The sequence below is a fragment of the Pongo pygmaeus genome, chromosome 6 (assembly GCF_028885625.2).
Source record: "Pongo pygmaeus isolate AG05252 chromosome 6, NHGRI_mPonPyg2-v2.0_pri, whole genome shotgun sequence".
Lineage (NCBI taxonomy): Eukaryota > Metazoa > Chordata > Mammalia > Primates > Hominidae > Pongo > Pongo pygmaeus.
Genome location: NC_072379.2, coordinates 101052722 through 101077719, shown reverse-complemented (window position 1 = coordinate 101077719; position 24998 = coordinate 101052722). Strand labels below are relative to the sequence as shown.

The following is a 24998-nucleotide window of genomic DNA, read 5'->3' as shown; positions in this document are numbered from 1 at the left end:
AGCTTCACTGAAGAAGGACTTGGGAATCAAAAATCACTGTGACCAGCTAACTAAATATCCACAGTGATGAAGATGACAATAATAATCAATTACTATTCATCATTAATAACAATAATAGTTATCACTTACTTGGCATTTTCTCTGCACCAGATACCATGTTAGCTACTTCACATGAACTATCATTTAATCCTCACGACAAACCAGAGAGATAAGTATTACATTTTTCCCATTTTACAGAGGAAGAATGCCAAGATTCAGAAAGGTAAATCACTTTATCAGGGTGACACAGAAAAAAACCCAAAATCTAAAGTAACAATTAGAATCAAGCTCTGTATGATTCCAAAACCCACATGGTTAATGCTGGACAGGTCTGAAGGACAGAATACACATTAGGGTAACAGCCCACTTAAACCTTCTAGCACGACACATTCCAGAAACTAAGTAAAAATGCCTCCGAGCACAAAACAGCAGTCACAAGCCAGTTAGCCTATTCTGCAAGACAGAAAACAAAAGTATGTGTATGTGTGTGTGTGTGAGTGACTTGATTTTGGACTTGGGAACTATGGCAAACACTACTATTGGCTCATCAAAATCCATTTTTTTCCAAAGTAAAAGCAGTATAGCTTGACCCATGGCAAGACCACATTTTCCAGCTTCCTTTACCTCTTAGGTGTTGTTGTTACCAACATAACGTAAGTGGAAATGCTATATGCCGTTTCCAGGTTGGTGCTTTTAGAACAAGTGTGCCTTCTCTGTGAGCTTCTCATTCCACCAAGTGGGTCCAGAGTATAACAAGGCTCGAAAAGATGGCAGAGCCGGAAGACGGAAGGAACCTAGAATCACTGAATGAAAAAGACCCACCCATACACCTGGACACAAGTAAGAAATAAACTCATATTATATATGAGCCATTAGATGTTTGGTCTATTGCTGTTTTTTTTGTTTTTGTTTTGAGACAGAGTCTTGCTGTATCGCCCAGGCTGGAGTGCAGTGGCGAGATCTCGGCTCACTGCAAGCTCCGCCTCCTGCGTTCAAGTGATTCTCCTGCCTCAGCCTCCCACGTAGCTGGGACTACAGGCGTATGCCATCACTACAGGTGTATGCCATCACGCCAGGCTAATTGTTTGTATTTTTAGTAGAGATGGGGTTTCACCATGTTGGCCAGGATGGTCTCGATCTCTTGACCTTGTGATCCACCTGCCTCAGCCTCCCAAAGTGCTGGGATTACAGGCATGAGCCACTGCACCCGGCCTAGTCTGATTTTTTTTTAGAGTAGTTTATTTTCCCTTAATCATTATATATGTCTTTAGTTTTGTTACATAAAGAGATATGGATCACTTGAGCCCAGATGTTTTCCCTTAATCATTATATATGTCTTTAGTTTTGTTACATAAAGAGATATGGATCACTTGAGCCCAGATGTTTGAGGATTCAGTGAGCTAGGATCATGCTACTGCACTCTGGCGTGGGTAACACGTCAAGACCCTGTCTCTTAAAGAAAAAAAAAATCTGTATTATAGCATGGTTAACTATGTTATGCCCAGAGACATGAGTCTGAAGTCAAATTATATTTAGTATACTCCTTATCAAATATGTGATAAACCTTGGAAAAGACTATCCCCAAAGCACTTGTTTTTTTTAATTTTTTAATTATTTTAATTATATTTATGTACAGAAAATGCAGCAGTGTACATTTAACCCAGTTTAGTGGCAAGTTCTTTAGCCTTTGCCTTTTCGAGCTTGGCAATGTGAGCCACAGACTTGGGACCCAGGACATTGCCATCCCAGTGACAGTGGATCTCATCGTATCTGGCATTGTAATTGGTCCTGATAGCTTCCACCAGCTTAGCCAAAGCTCCTTTGTCTTCTGAGTTAACCTGTGTGAAGTCGACAGTAGTGTAGGTCTTCCTGTGAACTAGACGTCCCAGTCTTGCCTTCCCCTCGATAATGCAGCAAGTGGCCCCCATTTTATGACACAGGACAGGCAGGAAAACAGTCAGCTCAATGGGATCCATGTCGTGTGCAATCACCACCAGCTGAGCTTTCTTGTTATCCACCAAGGTGGTGACGGTGTTAACTCCTGCTTGAAAGACAGGTGGTCTCTTAATGGGGAGGTCCCCTTTGCCCACAACTCGGCCTGGGCCAACAGCCTCTGCTTCTTCTCTTGCTTTGTCTCTGGTCTGTATTTGTGGGCCAGCTTAAGCAGCTGAGTAGCTGTTTGGCTTTCCAGGGCCTGGGTGAACTGGTTAATCGCAGGAGGCACTTTCAGCTGCTTATAGAGTATGGCTCTCTGCCATTGCAACCTGATATAGCGGGGCCATTTCACAAAGCAGGTGAGGTCTCTTTTGGGCTGGATGTCCTGTCCAATGCCAAAATTCTTAGGCCTTTTCTCAAAGAGGGGATTCACCACTTTCTTGGCCTCCTGCTTCTTCACAAAAGCAGGGGCCAGAGCCAACTTCTTCCCCTTGGCCTCCTTTCCTTTCGGCATCTTGGGCAACGGGAGGAGCACACTTGTTGTTTTAAGTCAAGAACTCTTAACCAAGCTCACATGAACTTACAAAATTATAAGCAAAATTTCATAGACATGCATTTTTTTCTTAAGGAGACAATTAGATTTTCTAAGAGGTCTAAGGTTCAAAAATAGTTAAGAGCTACTGTTATAATTTAAAGCTCATATAATTCCCAAAAAAATGTGAAGTTGATTATAGAATTTTTAAAAACATAAAACCAAATAGTTAAATGTTTAAATAAATCAGAAATTATTTAGAAAATAAATTATAGTGCATTTAAAAAATGCAAATGTGTGACATTCAATTAGTTAAGGGTCTGTTGCCTAAAAAATTCACTTATCTTATTCCCTAAGGATGCTGTACAAATGTGGTCTTACCATATGTTTTGTCTGGACAATAAAGAAAGGTGGAAAGAGTATGAGCTTGGAAATCGGAAAGACCCAAGGTCAAATCCCAGCTCAATTTTTTTTAGCTATGTGAACGCAAGTGAGTTCCTCAATCTCTTGGTGCCTTCTAGTTTCTTCCTTGATAAAATGGAGAAAATTCAAGGATTAAATGAATGTTTAGCTAAGATTCCTGGTACATAATAAGGACTTATTAACAGTAGTTATTATTATTGCTATAAAAATTTTATTACGTAGGGCCGGGCACGGTGGCTCACGCCTGTAATCCCAGAACTTTGGGAGGCCAAGGTAGGTGGATCATGTGAGGAAAGGAGTTCAAGACAAGCCTGGCCAACATGCCTGGCCAAAATTAGCCGAGCTTGATGGTGGGTGCCTGTAATCCCAGCTACTCGGGAGGCTGAGGTGGGAGAATCACTTGAACCCAGGAGGCGGAGGTTGCAGTGAGCCAAGATGGTGTCATTGCACTCTAGCCTGGGCAACAGAGTGAGACTCTGTCTCAAAAAAAAAAATTTGTTTTTTATTATGTAGATCAACTATATTTCAAGTCCTTAAGTTAATGAAAGAGAAACATATTAACAAGTGACCACTAATTCAAGGTAACGATATTGTTAAAACTTAAACCAGATATTTTACCAAAGTGTTCTCATTTGTGAATTGAAGTTAGTTAAATCCTATGATCTCAAGGATAATTCTCTTAACCCTTGGTATACCATTAGTATCCACAGGCGTAATTTTTCATGAATTTCTTGTTTTGAGCTATTTTATTTGTAAGAACTCATATTTCATGATTTCTGTTATTTCTTGGGAGGTCTTTCAAGGAATAAATAGAAAATGTACTTACTTTTAAAAAAATAGAACAAAACTCATTCTATCCTGTAATTACCATTAATTGGTCCACTGGACTTTTCTAAATCTGAAATACATTATGGGATAATAGTATTCTTATTTTTAATTTTTTTTTTTTTTTTGCTAATTCATCATCCTAGGAGTTATTTCATCATTATTCATAAATTATTCCCAACTATGTTTTCTAAAAAAACTAAACTAATAAGAAAACAGAAGAATGATGGATTTGCATAAAGCAATCGTTCTCAACTGGAGATGATTTTGTCTCTAGAAGACATTTGGCAATGTCTGGAGACATTTTCCCTTGTCACAACTGAGGAGCATGCTACTGGCATCTAAAAGGTAGAGGCCAAAGATGGTGCTAAATATCCTATACTGCACAAGACAGGCCCCCACAACAAATTACCTGACTGAAAACGTTTATATTGCCAAGGCTAAGAAACCATTTTTAATTTTATGCCTACAATGGCATAAAAGAAGAAAATCAACAGAGAAAGATCTTTCAGAACTATCAGATTAATCAAAACATAAATGCAGAGACAGCAGTATACTAGATTCTAATTTTGATTGTGAAATTGGAAATCTCAAACTCTTGAGTCTTCAGAGGACAAGTCTAGATTAGTTTTCTGAAACTTAAGTATCAATGACTGAACAAAATATTTCTAAGGACAAAAAAGAATTATGATATCCTCACCTAGTCATTCAACATGAAGACCTTATTGCACAATCTTTTACAACAAGAATCTGAACCAACTTATTTTGCTAAAAGGACTTGTGATGGTAATGTTAATCTTTTATGATATTTGTGCCAAAAATTTATTTGAAATGATTCATATGTGGACACATGCTGATGGCAGATACGCAAATAAAGGTGGATGAAAGAAAAAATATGTAAAAATTAAAAATGCATCACATTATTCTAACTAGTGTTTAGAAATCTAAGCATGAAAATATTTTGCAATTATGAAGCAAAGATGACTGACTTCAACAAAATTGCATGCTTTCAAAGTTCACAAAAGTATCAACTTTTGACTATGCAAATGCAAGAAGCACTAAGAGTAACGATAAGCTAGCACCTATCAGAGAGGTATTTCAAACTACTTACAGCTGACACCAGTCTAATCTTTAAAAAATTAAATATAGGTCAATCATGGTGACTCACACCTGTAATCCCAGCACTTCATGAGCTCAAGGCAGGAGGATCACTTGAGCCCATGAGTTCAAGACCAGCCTGGGCAATACAGTGAGACCCTGTCTCTACAAAGAAAACATTAAAAAGAAAAAATTAATTACAGCTGGGCGCAGTGGCTCATGCCTGTAATCCTAGCACTTTGGGAGGCCAAGGCAGGCGGATCACAAGGTCAGGAGATCGAGACCAGCCTGGCCAACATGGTGAAACCCTGTCTCTACTAAATATACAAAAATTAACTGAGTGTGGTGGTGCATGCCTGTAATCCCAGCTACTCGGGAGGCTGAGGCAGGAGAATTGCTTGTACCAGGGAGTCAGAGGTTGCAGTGAGCTGAGATTGCACCACTGCACTCCAGCCTGGTGACAGAGTAAGACTCCATCTCAAAAAAAAAAAAAATTTAATTACAAAACAAGATGAATCATATGTTACTTTGCACAAATAACTACTTAATCCTTAAGTAATGAGCTACCTGGTACATTAAAAATGTGATTAAAGTAATCTAATATTTAAGCACATTTATAATGCATAAGGATTCTTCCTTACTCTTTAATAAAATGGAAGAAAATCATTTGTGGAAACTAAAATTTCTTTAGTAAGATTTCAGAATACTAGGAAAATACTATTAGTTTCACTGTATACTTTGAAATTAAATCAAAAAGAAATTTGAGGCAAAACCTCAAAACTGCTATAACCTCTGTACTTTACTAGAACTGATTTCAAGGCAAAATGTTTGCCAAGGACTTTCTGAGAGATGAATAAATGACAATGTTCTGAAAAACAGAAGAATCTCTTGAGTTTGATAGTATGATTCATAGCTTAAGGGTTTTAAAAAAAAATAGTGAAATAAAATTAGAAAAATGCTATACCTTAACAGACTGCAAGATGCTAGTCCCATGCTCTGTTTCAATTTTGCAATTATCACACTCAATACTTTGAACTTTTACACAGCCAGACCCTGATGACTTGATATCTAAACCTAGAAGTGAAAAAAAGAAAAAAGCAAGTTAGTACTGCAGTTTATAAGCTCCAAAGCATTTTAGTACCCCTAGAAACCCAACTCCTCAGTTATGTCCATAATATTGCTGAATCCTGGAAAGTGCATACTGTAAAGGTAAGGGGTCTTCTACCACGGCAACAGGACCAAATACAATAGCCTTTCTGCCAGTTTTTAGAAACAGAGCAGTTATTTCTACTGGCCTAAATCATCTAAAGAGAACTAACGTAGATGGGAAGTAAAGGAGACTACAATTCTGTTAAGAACTCCTGTGAAAGATTGTAGAAGCCTCTTCCCCAGTATATATGATCATGACTTAGAGGTTTTCAAATCCTATGTCTAACCTTTCATACTTAAAAAATGAAAATATTACCATGCAACTATATCACAAGGTATTTGAAGTAATTTTTAAAAAATGGGAACAACTTTGAAAAACCTAATATATACTATTAAAACTACAAGATTAGGCCATGAGCAGTGGCTCATGCCTGTAATACCAGCACTTTGGGAGGCCGAGGAAGGATTGCTTGAAGCCCAGGAGTTCAAGACCAGCCTGGACAACGTGGCAAAACTCCATTTCTACAAAAAAACAAAAACATTAGCCGGGCATGGTAGCATGCACCTGTAGTCCCAGCTAGTCAGGAGGCAGAGGCGAGAAGATCGCTTAAAACCGTGAAGTCAAGATTGCAGTGGGCCATGATTGTGCACCTGTACTCCAGCCTGCGTGGCAGAGTGAGTGAGATGCAGTCTCAAAACAAAACAAAACAAACAAAAAAACCCACAAGATTGTGGACAAATGGCAGTGGTATATGAAGAAAGTTTGGAAAATAAGGAATCACAAATGCCATCCTTGGCTGTCTATTTAAGATGTAACTGCAGGCATCTCTGTATACAAATTTTAAAAATTAAAAACACTGAAATGTAATTTGGAATTAACATAAATATTGATGATTTCTCTTAAAGTAGGCAAGACCTGCCCCCCCCACTTGATTCCCAAAACCACAAATAGTACCAAATCCTATATATTCTATGTTTTTTCCTATATACATATCAATGATCAAGTTAAATTTATAAACTAGGCATAGTAAGAGATGAACAACAATAATAATAAATCCAGCAATTATAACAATATACTGTAATAAAAGTTATATTACTGTGATCTGTCAAAATATCTTAATATTTTCCTACAACAGTTGAGGCAGGTAACAAACTGAGACAGCCAAACGGTGGATAAGGGAGGACTACGGCATCTACTATTTGGGCAGCTGTAAGCATTATAAAAGATGATCTTAAAAATGCTAAATGCTATTATTATTACTATCATCATCATCATCAATATCTTCCTTCAGTCCCAGGAAGAACGACAGTCTGGGGAGCCCTTCCTAGAAAAGTGTGTGTACACAGTGGCTTGCCATTTAGGAAAACCTAAGAAAGGTATCTTGCAGGCATTATTATTGAAGCTTCCTAGGCAGGCTTACCATGTGTTTTTCTTCAAAGCTTGCTACGCATGGAAAACTTAGGCCAAAAAGAATGGAAACATAACAGTAAGAAGCTGGGCGCCCGTCTAAAACCGAATACTCAAACCAGGTGATACCCGGAACATCCTATTGACAGGGCTGTTTTGGGACAGACCCCCAGGCTGTGAGCAAGGGGAAATGTAGATGGACTGCCATACCATTGAATGGATCGTCAAGAAACTTCAACCTTGAAAAATAAGCCAGTTTGCTAATGACAACGGGATAAAGGAGAACACAAGCGGCTCCAGAAACAGAATTTGACCTGGATTATACCAAATCATGTTTCCATTCGATGTATAAAATTTCTATAATTGGGAACCTAATTTTTAAATACTACTCGGATACTCAAGAATAGAACAGAGGAAAAGGTGCATTTCCGAAGGGGCCAACTGTAAATTAGGTTTAGAAAGCCAGGACCAATTAAAAGTGCACGTCGACCAAATTTAGTAAGTTCACTGTGCGTTCCCTGGGACCCAAACCCGTTTTCACTTCACTTCACTTGCCAAACTTCAGGGGCGCGTTCACCTCCACGGACGCCTGGGGGTGGATAGTATCAGACACAATGGCCATCTCCTCCAGATCCTCGTCGTACTTCACCAGCAGGCCGTCCAGGCCCCGCGCGCCGCCCTCCAAGCCGCACACCGCTACCAGCACGCGGTCGCCATCCGGGTAGGTGAGGGGGTCCAGGGGCCTCACGGCCAGGTGGCACGGGAGCCGCGCCCGCAGCCGACCGAACGGGCTCACCTGCAGGGTCCACTCCTTCAGAGTCCGGCGCGCCGGGCCAGGCGGAGGGACCTCAGTCTCCGATCCGGGCCAGCGCTCGCCCCCACCTGAGCTGTACGGCCTGGCTTGGCAAGCCCAGCAAGCCCAGCAAGCCCAGCGCCCAGCGCCAGCCCACAGTCGGACCTGACGGAGACAGAGACGGAAGCAGCCAAGCTCCCAACCTGAGCAGGGGGCAAGCATGGCGCGCCTCTCTCGCCAGTCCTCAGAACACTTCAGCCACAGAGAGGGTCACTTGCCACGGCCAATCGACCAGGCCACTGTGCCGCCTCAAGTCAAACAGGAGATGTAAGTCAGGGTTTGCTGCAACAAGAGCGAGCCGGTTGGCTTGACTAGGCGATTTAAACGTCAGCCGTGCAATCCCCAGGGGCAAGTTGGGATTTGAAAGCTCTAAACTCTGACCCGGACCCCTTGCCTAAGTACGCCCCCTTTCGCTAAGGCCGACGGGATAGGTAGTTCTAAAGGGGTGGAAAGTCGCAGAGCTCCGCCTCTTAGAAACGACATATCCCAGGAGGCAATGCGCAGGGGAGCACGGGTAAGAGGGCAGGTGTTAGAATCGCTGGAAAGGCGGGCGCCCTTTGTCTCAAGACCATTGGCTATTGGAGGGGCGGTACATGGGCGGGGCAGTACATTCCACTGGCCAATGGGAAGCACGGAAGGGGCAAGCTGCGTGGTCACCTTGGATACCAAGGACGCGACTTCTTGTTTGGAGAGGGTGGAGCTTTGGAGTGAGACCCAGGAGGCCAAATCCCAAAGAGAAAAATAGGAGCCTAAATAAGGATCAGGACCAAGGGAAGGGGTAAGAAACTGCGCTTTTTAAGATGACAACTAGGTGCAAACTAGGAGTAACCTCTGTGGATGTCAAGATCCAAGCTTCACTAACCTAGTGCCGGGCATCTCCAGGGCACGGAGAATGCCTTGGCAAGAGAGTAAAGAGCAAGATTGGTGCTTTTTGAGGGAATTGCCTCTTTGGAAGTGTATTCCCTCCTATATTCCAAATATAGGAATAGAGTACATGCTCCGTCCTGACCCTAAGTGACCTTACTTTGGGTTTTAATTTGCTCACTTTAAAAATATAGATAATAATACCTTCCTTGCCTTGCCTCAAAGGGTTTTGTAAGGATCAAGTAAGAAAATGGGACCGTGCTGCACAGTATACAAAATTACCGTTTAAAGTACTGTATTTTTATTTCGACGTACTTAACATTGATTCTGAGTTACCAAGAAAATTATGAGAGATCAGAACTTGTTTTGAGAATAGGATTGATCTCTTTTTCTACAAATGATCCTCAGTTTTGGAGTGAGAAAAAAAAAAGACACAAAAAAGAGAGTCACCATGGTGTGGTGGAAAGAGCAGGGACAAGGGTCAGATTATTTTCCTGGCTCTGCCACTGCTTCATCTGTGTCACCTAGACCTGTTTCTTTAGTTTTAAAATGAAGAAAGATGGTTCTAAATGACCCTATAAGAGGTGTGTGTGTGTGTGTGTGTGTGTGTGTGTGTGTATGTGTGTGTGTTTACCTTTTATAATTCTATGGGCAGTAAAATAATGGGAACAGAAAGATTTATTTTCTTCTTTCCTGCCTGGTTTCTCTCTCCCCATCTGTGCCCCCACTTCCTCCTAAAACGTATTCCCTAAATTATTTAGCCAAGACACCTGCAAACACTAACATTTCATAAAATGCAAGTGCCTTAAAAAATTGAAGCCCTTACCCAAGTACAATGACCAGAATTCTTGGGACTATCGTGATAGATAGACTGGGCTAAAGTTCTCATGGGTACAAGTCTCAGGTTCTCTGCTAGCCACTACCTTTTTAAAAATTCAGTGTTTTCTTAAGTTATCATTGCCTCTTTTCTGTCCTTCTAGTCCTTCCTCCCTCCTTATTCTTCTTTCGGTGAAGACTCACTCATTATAGGTGCTAGCTCAGGTTCAGCAAGGGCCCACTGCAATAGTTCTTTTCTTGTCTTTGTGTTTCATCAGTTACAATTGTTCAGAATAATCTTCAAATTATTTTTTATGAAAATTGACAGGTGTAACTTTGAAAAGAAATTTGAAAAAGGCACTGGTTTAAGGAAGTTGAGAATGTACTCAAATTTTCTGTAGAAGCACTAGACATTTTTAGATTAAATATTAATTCTTAATAGTTAATTCTGTGTGTATGATATTTTTTCCTTTTCTGAGACAAACTAAGTTAATGGAATTGGCAACTGAACTATAATTTTCTATGTTGCATAATCATTATTTTACTTTTTCAAATAAAAACCAAATAGAATTGACTGAAAATTTACTTTGCTGATCACACAAGGTTGAAAATGGAGAAAATTATTAATATTAAGATTGGTATAAAATATTTAAAGTTATAGACACTTAAAAACAGTATAATGAGTATCAGATCTGTCCACATATCAACAGTGATTAATAAAAGTTGTATCTTCCATCCATATGACATTATAATTGTCAAACCATGTTCACATGCGTCATCTCACTGTATACTCACTAATTAGGAGGGAAATTATTCTCCTCACACTATAGATGAGGAAACAGATTCAGAAACATTAAGATTAAGCAATTAGAAGGTCTGGCCCTTTTATCACTCTACTAAAACGTCCTTCTATTTTCCTGACATCTTTGAAGAAAAAATGAAATTATTCACCTCATAAGTAGAAAATTATATACAACTTTTTTCTCCTTATTTAGAGTTTGTTTCTAAGATATTTTCACATCTTAGTTTTAAAAAGCTATTTCCGTGGTCATGAACATATACTTCTGGTAGGAGTGTTAAGTTAGTACAAAATTTTTAGAGTTCAATTCAGCAATCAGAATGAAAAGCTTTTTCTGTGACTCAGAAATTGTTCTTTTGGGGATGTAAGCATAAAATTAGGGATGCTCAAGGAATTACGTTTTATAGGGTTACTTGTAAGAGAAAATAATTGCATCAATTTAAATGCTTCCTGGCCAGGCACAGTGGCTCATGCCTGTAATTTCAGCACTTTGGGAGGCTGAGACGGATGGATCACCTGAGGTCAGGAGTTCAGGACCAGCCTGGCCAACATGGTGAAACTCCGTCTCTACTAAAAATTAAAAAAATTAGCTTGGCGTGGTGATGGACGCCTGTAATCCCAGCTACTCAGGAGGCTGAGACAGGAGAATCACTTAAACACAGGAGGTAGAGGTTGCAGTGAGCCAAGATCACACCACTGCACTCCAGCCTGGGCGGCAAGAGTGAAACTCTGTCTCAAAAAAAAAAAATGTTAAATGCTCCCAAATAAGACAGTATTACATAAATTAGTATATAGCTGATATATTATGCAACAATTTGAACATTATATCTTGATATGGGAAATATTCCATATATAAAGTGAAAATAATATATACAAAAGTGCACATATAGTATGATCTCAATTGTGTAATAATAATAATAAATTTAACATAAAATTATACTTTACAGAAACAATTCCAGAGGGATATATACCACTTGATAACAGTTGTTATCTTTAAGCAGTGATATGATGAGTGGTTACTGCAATTTTTTGTGTGTTATCAATAGTGAAAATATATTACATTTATAAGAAAACAATTTTAAAGCATTTCTTAGCATATATTGTTTCCTAAAACTGACTCAAATAATCAGATGGGCAGAAGATTTCTTACCATCTAGATATAAATGTCAACGAATATTTTATTTAATGATTTATGTTCAATAAATGGACAGCAGAGGTCACAAGAGAGTTTTCAGAAGAAAAGGTAACCAAAACAAAGAATTCAGCAATTTAGCTTAAGAGAAAAGCCATAAGAATTTAACTTTCTGAATTATAAACTATTTAAAAAGAGATATATCTTATGACTTCTATTATTCTTATGAAATATTAATAAACTCAACAATCTTAACTAATAACTATTAACATTGAGAAGTATTTAATGAATATATATAGGTACTAATTCTATTTGAAATCTCTATGTGAAACTGCAAATAGACACAGTTTTATTTCTTCCTTTCTAATCTGTATGGCTTTTCTTTCCTAGTGTTATTGCACTGGCTAAGACCGCCACTACAATATTGAGTTGGAGTGGCAAAAGCAAAAATCCTTGATTTATTTCCTATTTATGAGGGAAAACATTGGGTATTTCAACAACAATTAGGAAGTTAGCTGTAGATTTTTAAAGATGCCCTTTAGCAAGTTAAGGAAGTTTACTTTCTAATTTGCTTAGACTTTTTATCATGAGTGAATGTTGCATTTTGTCAAATGCTTTTTCTGTATCTATGAAGATGATCACATTGTTTTTCTTCTAATTTATTGATATGGTGTATTACAGTGATTGTTTTTCAAGTGTTTCATTCCCTCAATAAGCTACATTTGATCATGTTATTGTCAGGGAGTTTTGGGTTGTCAATTTCCTGACCAGAAACCTCTGTGGCCACAGCACCTTTGCCTGAATTCTTGTCCTGCATCCAGGAAGAATGAGGTACACAGACAAGTGAAGGGTGAACAAGACAAAGATGAGCTTTATTAAGTGTTACAAGAGCTCAGAGGAGACCCACAGTGGGTAGCTCCTCTCTGTAGGAAGATCATCTGTCCAGCATTCAGTTCTCATTAGAGAGGAGGCCCTGGAGAGGGTAGCTCCTCTCTACTACTGGTTGTCCCCATGTCTGCAGCTCTCAGTGGAGAGGAGGCCCTGGAGAGGGTGCCTCCTGTCTGCTGGCAGATTGTCTCTGAAGCTCTGGGCAGAGACAGTAGCTCCTTTCTGCAGCTGGTCCTTGTGTAGTCTGTCTACCCTCTTCGTCCTTTGGCCATCCTCTGCCCTGCTCTGGCTGAGTCCAGGGCTTTTATGGACCTCAGAGGGAAGGAAGTGCATGCTGATTGGTCCATGGGCAGCCATGGGCTGCTGGAAGAGGCCCCATGAGTCCCCAAACTGGTATGCAGGACTGGCAGTTGGCCCCCAGCCTTCAGGCCCTCCCTGGACTGAAGGTAAGGCCTTACTGGGGATCTGCCCCCTTCTGCCCAAAAATCTGTCTGCCTCCTGCTGCCATTCATCACCCCAAGGCTCAACCCCAACCCCACTCCAAGATCTGAGCCAGCTCCAGGAGAGGAGAGAGGTCAGGCAGCAGGAGCAGACACCTCAAGCCTGCAGGGATCGGGGGGCCTTCCCAGGCCCCAGAGGGTACAGGCTGCAGAGATGCCTGGGTCCCGTGGGTGAGAGGGCAGTGGCAGCTGCACCCAGGGAGCTCCCGCAGGCCAACTCAGCAGGGGCGGGATTCCCCAGCTCCTGCCTGCTCCATGTAGTGGGAGCCCCAGGTCTGCAGATGCTGGTCAGGTGGCTGCAGCTGCACCCAAGAGGGCAGATCCTGCCTGTTCCCAGCCCCACTTCAAGAGCGCAGGGAGGCTCGGATCTACAGCTGCAGTTTGGGCGGCTGTAGCACCATCCAGGAGGGTGGGGCTCCTGACTGCCCCATGGAGTGGGAGGCCTGGGTCTGCAGTCCCAGCCTTGCCTCCCTGCTGCAGCTAGCGTGATGGCACCAGCCACTGCCATCATTATCTTTTCTATAAATTGCTAGATTCAACTTGCTAAATTTGTGAGGATTTTTACATTTTATTTTCATGAAGGATATTGGTCCAAAGTATTCTTTCATGTCTTTTTCTGGTTTTGATATTAGGGTAAAATTAGAAGGGCAAATGTTGCCTCTTTTATTTTATGGAAGATTGTTAGAAAATTGTTAATATGGTTTAGTTTTATTTATCCTGCTCAGAAGTCAATATGCTTTCTTTGTCTAAAGTCTCCAATTTATAAACCTTCAGCGTTTCCTTGCTCTTTCTATTCTTTACTTTTGGAGCTCTCATTTAGACATATATTTTAATTTCTCATTCTGTCGTCCATATCTCTTAACTGTGTTTATATGATTTATGCCTCTTCATCTTTTTGTATTTCATTCTGGATGATTTCCTCAAATCTATGTTCTAATTCATTAATTCCTTCCCAATCTTTGCTAATCCATTGTTTAATATCTGCATTGAATTTTTCATCCCAATGACTATATTATCATTTCTAGAATATTTATTTGGTTCTTTAAAAAATCTGTTTTCTCTTATTTTAAACTTCCCTGTTTATTTTACTGTGGTTTCTTTACCTTCTCTTGCCTTTTTAATTATTTTAAACATACTTATGCAAAATTATTCTAGTTATGAGGTTGCTGTTTCTCTTTTGCTACATAAACAAATTCTGTCTCGTGGTTTATTTCTTGTCATGGCTTATAAATTTTTATTTATAGCTCATCTTCAGCGGGAGTTCTCTTTTCTGAAAATCCTTTACATTCTAGATTACAATAAAATTTTTCTTGTTCCCTGTAGAACAATTTTGGATTTGCTTCAGTCAGAACTCGACCAATTTCCATGGTCGTGGGCCAGGTTTTCGATTTTTATTTTCTTTTATTTTTGCTTCATTTCCTTCTGTGCGAAGTAATTCATTCATACAAAAGAATAAAGTATGAATAAAGTCTAAAGAATAATAGTAAAAAGAACATCTTTATGCCTAACACCCAGTTTAAGAAATAAGACATACCAATAAGTTTCAGTTTCCTTTTTTCTTTTTTCCTCCTTTATCTTCTGGCTTTCACTTAAAAGCAGGCTGAATTGAGAACTGTGTAGAAGAAAAGGGGCTTCTGCCACATAGAAATTGTAGGGAAATCCCAATTTTTTTCTTTTCTTTTTGGTCTGCTGGCCCTGCCACAAGGCCAGCTCCAAACATAGATTTGCACTGCCACTGCCAGGCTGTGAGGTTTCCTAAGAATAAAAGAGAACACTGTCTCTCTGAATAGAGGAACTGGAAAGAGAGTGTGTGGGGGAATCCCGATACTCTTTCTCTTTTTTTCTTGATATTTTACCTCAAGGGCAGCCCCAACTACTTAGAAGTGAATGGCAGCATAAGGCAAAATCTTTAAGACAGCCTGATCCTTTTGGCCATAACAAAGGGGGCCCACAAAAACTGTAAAGTGTAGGAGAAATCCCATGTAGGAGAGAACTGGAGAAGGTGATCCTAATTCTATGTTTGAAACTACGTAAGTAACAGGGTCAGCCCTACTGCTGCACAAACATGGAGTACAGTAGGCCCCTCTTATCTTTGGCTTTGCTTTCTGAGGTTTCAGTTTCCCATGATCAACTGCAGTCTGAAAATATTAAATGGAAAATTCTGGAAATAACTCATAAATTTTAAATTGCACACAGTTCTGAGAAGCATGATGAAATCTTGCACTGTCTCACTCCATCCTTTGTGCAGCCTATCCACACTGTCTACCCTACCCACCCAATTGTCACTCAGTAGCTTAGTTGTTTTGGTTATCAGATTTGCTCTTGTGATATCTCAGTGCTCGTATTCAAGTAACCCTTATTTTACTTAATAGTGGCTCCAAAGCACAAGAGTAGTAATGCCAGCAATTAGGACATACCAAAGAGAAGCCGTAAAGTATTTCCTGTGAGTGAAAAGGTGAAACATTCTCAATTTAATAAGGAAAGAAAAAAACTATATGCTGAGATTGCTAAGATCTAAGGTTAGAATGACTCTTCTGCCTGTGAAATTGTGAAGAATGAAAAATAAATTAGTTCATAATGTATATAGAGTTTGGTACTAATCCTGGTTTCAGTCATCCACTGGGGATCTTGGAACATATCCCCCATGGATAAGGAGATACTACTGTAATCTCTACTGATCTGTCTTCAAGTTCACTGATTCTTCTCCGTGCTCAAATCTACCATTGAACCCCCCCCAGCGAATTTTTCAATTATTATAATTTTCTACTTAGGAATTTCAATTTGGTTTCTTAAAAATTTCTACTTATTGATATTCTCTGATGAATTATATTGTACTCTTCTTTAATTCTTTAAACATGGTTTCCTTTCATTCTTCAAACATATTTATAATATCTGCTTTGAAGTCACTGTTAAATCAGACACCTGCCCACTAGTCATTTAGTAGCCATCTCAGTTATCAGATCAACTGTTGATGTGTCTCAGTGCTTGCATTCAACTAACCCTATTTTACTCATAAGGGCCCCAAAGTACAAGAGTAGTGATGCTGACTACTTGGATATACCAAAGAGGAGCCATAAAGTGCTTCCTTTAAGTGAAAAGGTGAAAGTTTTTGACTTAATAAGGAAATAAAAAAATCATATGATGAGGTTGCTAAAATCTATGATAAGAACAAATCTTCTATTTGTAAAATTGTGGAGAAGACAATTTTGTACTAGTTTTGCTGTCACATCTCAAACTGCAAAAGTTATAGCCACAGTGCCTGTATAGGATATATAGGGTACTATCCACAGTTTGAGGCAACCACTGGAGGTCTTATAAATGCATCCCATGCAGATAAGGGGAGGACTACTCAAGAAAGCATAGTTAAGGCTTTGAGAAATGAACTATGATAAAAATACCACAAAGGTCTCAGAACAACTCATGAGTGTTGCATGTAATGTACAGACCCAAAGAGCATAGCAAAGGCTTTGAAAACTAAATATTGGAATTACTGTCCCTGAAGGCGTGACAGAACTTGTGATCTGAGCCTAACCAGATTGATTACTTACTAAAACAAACAAACAAAAATCAGTATCTTTAGAAGATTTTAACAGGACCCAGAGCTTCATAGCCAGCATACAAATGAAAATCAGTATCTTTAGAAGATTTTAACAGGACCCAGAGCTTCATAGCTAGCATAATTTTTTTTTTTTTTTTTAAACGGAGTCTCACCTGTCATCCAGGCTGGAGTGCAATGGCGCAATCTCGGCTCACTGCAACCTCTGCCTCCCAGGTTCAAGCGATTCTCCCGCCTCAGGTTCCCAACTAGCTGGGAGTACTGGCGCATGCCACCACACCCGGCCAATTTTTATAGAGACGGGGTTTCACCATGTTGGCCAGGCTGGTTTCAAACTCCTGACCTCAAGTGATTCTCCCACCTTGGCTTCCCAAGGCTGGGATTACAGGCGTGAACAGCATAATAGTCAAATTGTCCATCTTAAAATCCCAAATTACTCAACATATCAGAAACAGGAAAATCTGGCCAAAATTTTCAAAGGAAAAGTTACCACCCCCAAATTATCAAAGACTATTTAAAATAGCCAAAAACCTTGAAACAACCCAAAGGTCTCTCAAATGTGAGTGGAAAAGCAAACTGTAGTACATCCACATAATGGAATGCTGCTCAGTAATAAAAAGTGACAATTGGTACACACAACAAAATAGATAAAAATCTCAAGAACAGGCCGGGTGCAGTGGCTCACACCTCTAATCTCAGCACTGTGGGAGGCCGAGGTGGGCTGATTACTTGAGGTCAGAATTTCGAGACCAGCTTGGCCAACATGGCGAAACCATGTGTCTACTAAAAATGCAAAGATTAGCCAGGCATGGTAGTGGGCGCCTGTAGTCCCAGCTATTTGAATGGCTGAGGCAGGAGAATCCCTTGAACCTGGGAGGTAGAGGTTGCAGTGAACCAAGATCGTGCCACTGCACTTAAGCCTGGGCAACAGAGCGAGACTCCATCTAAAAGAAAACAAAAACAAAAAACAAAAAACAAAAACTCAAGATCATTTTACAAAGCGAAAGAAGCTATACTCGAAAGATTACATACTCTGTGATTCCACTTATATGATATTCTGGAAAAGGCTAAATAAAAACGATAGGGAGCAGATCACTTGTTGCCAGGAGTTACGTGTGGAGGTAAAGTTTGACTACAAAGGGGTACTGCATGAAAGAATTTACTTTGGGCCAGGGGAAGGGAAAGAACTGTTCTGCATCTTGATTACAGTCATGGTAACTTGCATACAAGCATTTGATAGAATGCACAGAACTGTAAACAAAAAGAGTAATTTTTACTCTATGTAAATTTAAAAGTGAATTTCAAAAAATCATGCATAAAAAGAAAACACCATCTGTGAAGCAGATGACCTTACAAGTGAATTCTACCAGACATTTTAAGGGAAATAATAATACCAGTTTTACATAAACTGTCTCAAAAATTAGAAAGGAGAGAACTCTTCCCAACTCACTTTATGAAGCCAGTATTGTCTTGATAACAAAATTAGACAAAAATATTGCCAAAAAAGAACTAGAAAACAATCCCTCATGAACACAAAAGCAAAATCCTTAACATTACATGAGCAAATCAAAATCAATAATATGGGAAAAGGATAATGTATCATGACCAAGTGGGGTTTATCTCTCGAATGCAAGATTAATTTTATGACCAAAAATCAAGCAGTGGACGAGGCGTGGTGGCTTATGCCTATAATCCCAGCAATTTGGGAAGCCGAGGTGAGAGGATCACTTGAATCCAGGAGTTCAAGATCAGCCTGGGCAACATAGTGAGTCTCGGTCTCTACAAAAAAAAAAAAAAAAGAAAGAAAGAAAAAAATGAGCCAGTCATGGTGGCACACACCTGTAGTCCCAACTACCCAGGACACTGAGGCAGGAGAATCAGTTGAGTCCAGGATGTCAAGGCTGCAGTGAGCTATGATTGTACCATCACACTCCAACCTGGGTGACAAAGTGAGACCCTGTCTTAAAAAATAAGTAAGTAAGTAAATAAATAAAATTAAGCAGTGTAATTCACCACTCACAAACTAAAAAAAGGGAAAATGTGATTGTCTCTATAGATTCTTTTATTATCTCAATAGATTTTTTTTAAAAGTGTTTGGTAGGCCGGGCACGGTGGCTCATGCCTGTAATCCTAGCATTTTGGGAGCCCAAGGTGAGTGGATCACCTGAGGTCAGGAGTTCGAGACCAGTCTGGCCAACATGGTGAAACCCCATCTCTACTAAAAATATAAAATTAGCCGGGCGTGGTGGTACACGCCTGCAATCCCTGCTACTCGGGAGGCTGAGGCAGGAGAATTGCTTCACCCCAGGAGGCAGAGGTTTCGGTGAACCAAGATCACGCCACTGCACTCCAGCCTGAGTGACAGAGCAAGACTCCATCTCAAAAAAAAAATAATTTTTTTTTGGCAAAACTCAGTGCCATTCCTGATAAAAACTCTCCACTAACTTGAAAGAGAAGAGAACCTCCTCCAACAACAGGCATCTGTGAAAAATTTACACTTAGTGCCACACTTTAATAATGAAAGACTGAATGCTTTCCCTTTAAGATCTGGAACAACTTTTGTTGTTGTTGTTGTTGTTGTTGTTGTTGTTGTTTTGAGACAGAGTCTCACTTTGTTGCCCAGGCTGGAGTGCAGTGGTGTGATCTTGGCTCACTGCAACCTCTGCCTCCCGGGTTCAAGCAATTCTCCTGCCTCATCCCCACTTAGTAGCTGGGACTACAGGTATGCGCCACCACACCTGGCTAATATTTGTATTTTTAGTAGAGACGTGGTTTCACCATGTTGGCCAGGCTGGTCTCGAACTCAGGTGATCCACTTGCCTTGGCCTCCCAAAGTTCTGAGATTACAGGTGTGAGCCACCGCGCCCAGCCTGGAACACCTTTATTTATTTATTTATTTATTTTTTACCACTTTTATTCAGCATTGTACTGGAGGTCCCATACAATGCAATTGGACAATAAAATAGCTTCTGGTTTGGGGTTCTTCGTGTAAGGAACTTGGTGCTACTCCATCCTAACAAATAAAAAGCTGAACAGACTGAAAAATCAATTACATATGCTTAGGTACACACACACACACACACACACACACACACACACACTCTCACACACACATATATGCTTCTATATGAGTAAAATTAATGACAGCAATGATATAATTGGCAGGAGGGAGTAATTATGATTATTGTGTTATTATAAGGTGAAGCAGTACACAATCGTCCCTTGGTATCTGTGGAGCATTCATTCTAAGACCCCTGTGGATACCAAAATCCACACATGCTCAAGTCCCTCTGCATACCCTGCATAAGAGAAAAGTTGACCCTCTTCACTGGGGGATTTTGCATCCTGCAATCTGCATTTGGTTGTGGATGCAGAACTCTACAAGAGGGAGGGTTGACTGGATTTATTGAAAAAAAAATCCTTGTAAAAGTGGACCCATGATGTTCAAACACATATATTGCTATAGCCAAATGTAGTGTCATTTGAAAGTGGACTAGGAGTAGTTGGAAATTAGTACTGCAAATTTAGGGCTACCGCTAAAAAAAAATCATAAATCAAATGCTAAAAAGGAGAGAAAATTGAATCATATAAAATGCTCAGTTAGAACCACAAAACAGAAAAAGAGTGGAAGACAAAAATAAGAACAACAAGGGCAATCAATAAAAAATAGTAACAAATATGATGGATATTAATCCAACTACAGCAGATCCTCAAATAATGTTGTTCAACACTGTTTTATAGTAATATTTATGAAAAAAATAAATTTCTGGCTAAGGCCACTCTGTGTGTGTGTGTGTGTGTGTGTGTGTGTGTGTGTGTGTGTGTGTGTCTATGGGGTATGCATGTTCTCCCTATGTCTGCCTGGGTTTTCTCTGGGTACTCTGGTTTCCTGCCACATCCCAAAGATGTGCATGTTAGGTTAATTGGAGAGTCCAAATTGTCCCTGTCAGAGTGAGTGTGGGTTGGGGGTGTGTATGTGTGTCCTGCAATGGAATGGTATCCTATCCAGGGTTGGTACCTGAGCTGCTGGGATAGGTTCCAGCTAGCTGAGACCCTGAACTACAGTAAGTGGATTGGTAAATGAAGACATAAACAGATACAAATTATTGCAAAATAAAAATTCATAAAGTATGTGATAATTATGCAAATGCACAACAATAAATGCAGTATGAAAGCACTCAGCAAGCCCACCATATTTGTTATTGTTTGTTTTTGAACTGCATAGTGGTAGACAGTGCTTCTCACAATGTTCCCTTTGCAAATATTTATTCCTTGATTTAACCCATCACAACTACAACCACCATTGCTCACTGGTTCACCAAAAATTGAGTAAATAATTATCTTGTTTTTCTTAATCTTTCTTAAATATATGTATAGTCCACATTTATTTCAATTTGTAATGTTAGAAGTGTTTTGAGTCTTTATTTAGAAGTTTGGGCCAGGTGCAGTGGTTCACACCTTTAATCCCAGCACTCTGGGAGGCCATCGTAGGTGGATCGTTTAAGCCCAGGAGTTTGAGACCAGCCTGGGCAACATGGCGAAACCCCATCTCTACAAAAAATACAAAAATTAGCCAGATGTGGTGGTGTGCATCTGTAGTTCCAGCTATTCAGGAGGCTAAGATGGGAAGACTGTTTGAGCCCAGAAGATTGAGGCTGCAGCAATAGAGTGAGACCTGGAAAAAAAAAAGAGAGAAAGAAAGAAAGAGAGAGAGAGCGAAAGAAAGAGGAAGAGGAAGAGAAAAGAGAAAAAAGAAAGTTGGTAGTGTTTTTCCATAGGAACTTGTTTATATCAGTTAGCCTATAGTAATACTGGTTTTGTTATGCATTGTTTTGCTTAAAGTCTCAGTTTCTAGGAGCCTGTCAACAACATTAAGTGAGGACTTACTATATATCAGTAATCACTTTGAACCACAATGATAAATGCACCAATTAAAAGACAGAGATTGTCAGAGTGGATGAAAAAAACAAGACCCAACCATAGGATGTCTACAAGAAATCTACTTTAAATGTAAGACATATAAATTAAAAGTAAATAGATGAAGAAAAATATACCCTGTTAACACTAATCAAAAGAAAGCAGAAGTAGCTATATTAATTTCAAACACAGTTGACTTCAAAAAAGGAAAGTTATCAGTGATAAAGGCATTACATAATGATAAATGAGTTAATTGTCCAAGAAGATGTAATAATCCTTAACACATCTGCACCTAACAAGAGCATCAAACTAGGTGAGACAAAACTGATAGAGCTGCAAGAAGACATATTTAAATCCACTATTATAATTAGAGACTTCAACATCCCTGTATCAGAAATGGACAGATTCAGCAGGTAGAAAGCCAGTAAAGACATAGATGAATTTAACAGCATCATCAATCAGCTGGATATAATGGACATCTGTAGACTACTTTATCCAACAACCACAGAAAACACACTCTTTTCAAGCTCACATGGAACATTCTCTAAGATAGACATATTCTGGGCCATAAAACAGCACTTAACAAATTTAGGAGACTAGAAATCATTTAGTGTCTGCTCTCTGTCTACAAAGGAATTGAAAGCAACAAAAATATAACCAGAAAAGTCCCAAAGTATACAGAGATTAAACAACACATTTCTAAAAATACATGAGTCAAAGAAGGAATTTCAAGACAAATTAAAAAATATTTTGAGGCTGGGCATAGTGGCTCATGCTTGTAATCCCAGCACTTTGGGAGGCCAAGGCAAGAGGATTGCTTAAGCCCAGGAGACTGAAGTCACAGTGAGCTATGATTGTGCCACCACCTGTCTCAAAAACAACAACAACAACTAAAACCCTTTCAATTCAATGAAAGTGAAAACAACACATCAACATTTGTGGAATGCAGTGAAAGCAGTGTTTAGAAAGAAATTATGTAGTATTGAATGCACATTTTAGAAAAGAAGAAAGATCTAAAATTGTTTCCACTTTAGAATACTAGAAAAAGAAGAGCAAGTTAAATCCAAAGTAAGCTGAAGAAAATAAATAATAAGAATTAGAGCAGAAATCAATGAAATTGAAAACAGGGAATCAATAAAGAAAATAAATGAAATGAAAAGCTGGTTCTTTGAAAAGATCAATAAAATTGATAAGCCTCTAGTGAGGCTGATTAAGAAAAAAGGCAGAAGACACAAATTACTAACATCAGAATGAAAGGGGGGACATCACTACAGATCCCATGGACATTAAAAAGATTTTAAAAAGGAATACTATGAACAACTCTGTATCTACAAATTTGATAACTTAGAAAAAATGGACCAATTATTTGAAAGATATAACATGCCAAAATCCATATAAGAAGAAATAGACTCTCTGAATAGGCCTATATCTATTAAATAAATTGAATAAATAATTAATAACCTTCCAAAATAGAAAGCACAAAGTTCAGATGGGTTTACTGGTGAATTCTATAAAACCTTTAAGGAAAAAATTGTACTAATTCACTACAATTTCTTTTGGTAGATAGAAGAATACTTCTGAATCACTCTGAGGCCAGCATTATTCTAATGCCAAATCTAGACAAAGACATTAAAGAAAACAAAATTATGGACCAATGTCTCCCATAAACACTAAGTGCAAAAATCCTCAACAAAATTGAATCAACAATGTATAAAAATAATTATATACCACCACCAAATGGGATTTATTTCAAATATGCAAGGCTGGTTCAACACTCAAAAATCAATAGATGTAATCCATCACATCAACAGGCTAAAAAAGAAAAATCATATGACCATATCAATAGATGCAGAAAAATTATTTGACAAAATGCAAAGCCCATTCATGATAAAAAACAAAAACTCTGAGTAAACTAGGACTAGAAGGGAGCTTCCTCAACTTGCTAAAGAATATCTGTATAAAACCTGTAGCTAACATCATACTTAAAGGTGAGACACTAGAAGCTTTTCCACTAAGATCAAGAACAAGGCAAAGATGTCCCCTCTCACCACTCCTTTTCAACCCTGTGCTGGAAGTTATAGCTGATGCAGTAAGACAAGAAAAGTAAGTAAAAGATATAGATTGGGAAGAAAAAAAATAAAACTGGCTTTATTCTCAGGTAACATGATTGTCAGGTAGACAAAGAATCAACAACAACAAAAAACTCCTGAGACTAGTAAGTGTTTATAACAGAGTTGTAGGATGTAAGTTTATTTTGCAAACATCAGTCACTTTCCTACACAGCAGCAATGGACAAGTAGAATGGGAAATCAAAAACAAAATATCATTTCCATTAGAACTCCTTAAAGTGAAATACTTAGGTATAAATCTAACAAAATAAAGATATATAAGGAAAACTACAAAATTCTGATGAAAGAAATCAAAGAACCTAAGAAATGGAGAGATATTTCATGTTCATGGAGAGAAAGACAATATTTTCAAGATGTTAGCAGTTCTTCCCAAATTGATCTGTAGATTCAATGCAATCCCAGTCAAAATCTCAGCAACTAATTTGTGGATGTCAACAAACTTATCCTAAAGTTTATTTGAAGAGGCAAAACACCCAGGATAGCCAACCCAGTATAGAAGGAGAAGAACAAAATTGGAGGACTGACACTACCCAACTTCGATACTTACATATAACTCAAATATATGCAGGTTCTGTTGTCTTAGTTCAGGCAGCTGTAACAAAAGTGCAATAGACTAGGTGGCTTAAATAGCAGAAATTTATTTCTCACAGTTCTGGAGGCTGGGCATTCTCAGATCACAGTATTGCTGGTGATACTGACCATGCTGGCATGGTCAGTTCTGATGAGGCCTTCTTCCTGGTTTGCAGACAACAGTCTTCTTGTTATTCCTCATATGGTGGAGATAGAGAGGAAGGAAGCTATAAAGCTATACTAATCAAAACAGTATGGTACTGGCAAAAGAGTGGACAAAAAGGTTAATAGAACAGAATAAAGGGTCCAGAAATAGACCCACATAAATATAGTCTGCTGAATTTTGACAAGGAATAAAGGCAATACAATGGAGTAAAAGATAGTATTTTCAACAAATGGTGCTGGAGGGGGGCAGTTGCAAAAAAAAAAAAGAGGTATTGGAAGAACTGGACATGTACATGCAAAAAAAAAAATAAAAAGAATCTAAACACAGTTCTTACACTCTTAACAAAAATGAACTCAAATGGATTTTGACCTAAATGTAAAATGCAAAACTATGAAACTT

At 39.0% G+C, this 24998-nt stretch overlaps 2 protein-coding genes and 1 pseudogene across 6 annotated transcripts in view; 1 reads left to right on the top strand and 2 right to left on the bottom strand.

The window, feature by feature from the left end:
• Positions 1–8800, bottom strand: part of FAM185A (family with sequence similarity 185 member A) — a 183385-nt gene extending 174585 nt beyond the window's left edge. For 3 of the 5 annotated variants that reach the window (XR_008503635.2, XM_054494978.2, XM_063667688.1), the window contains exons 1-2: positions 7965–8658; positions 5817–5926 (exon numbers count right to left, since the gene is read on the bottom strand). Coding sequence is in view for 4 of the 5 variants with exons in the window: in XM_054494978.2 (XP_054350953.1) it covers positions 5817–5926; positions 7965–8424 (570 nt within the window). In the remaining variant the exon portion in view is untranslated. Of the gene's footprint in view, positions 1–5816; positions 5927–7964 lie in introns of all 5 variants that reach the window. The other 2 variants (XM_054494975.2, XM_063667687.1) reach the window with 2 other exon arrangements.
• The window catches only part of CCDC146 (coiled-coil domain containing 146), a 260083-nt gene that overhangs the window by 76994 nt on the left and 158091 nt on the right, over positions 1–24998 (top strand). The gene's annotated exons all lie outside the window — the stretch shown is intronic.
• Positions 1661–2488, bottom strand: LOC129040439 (large ribosomal subunit protein eL8-like; annotated as a pseudogene).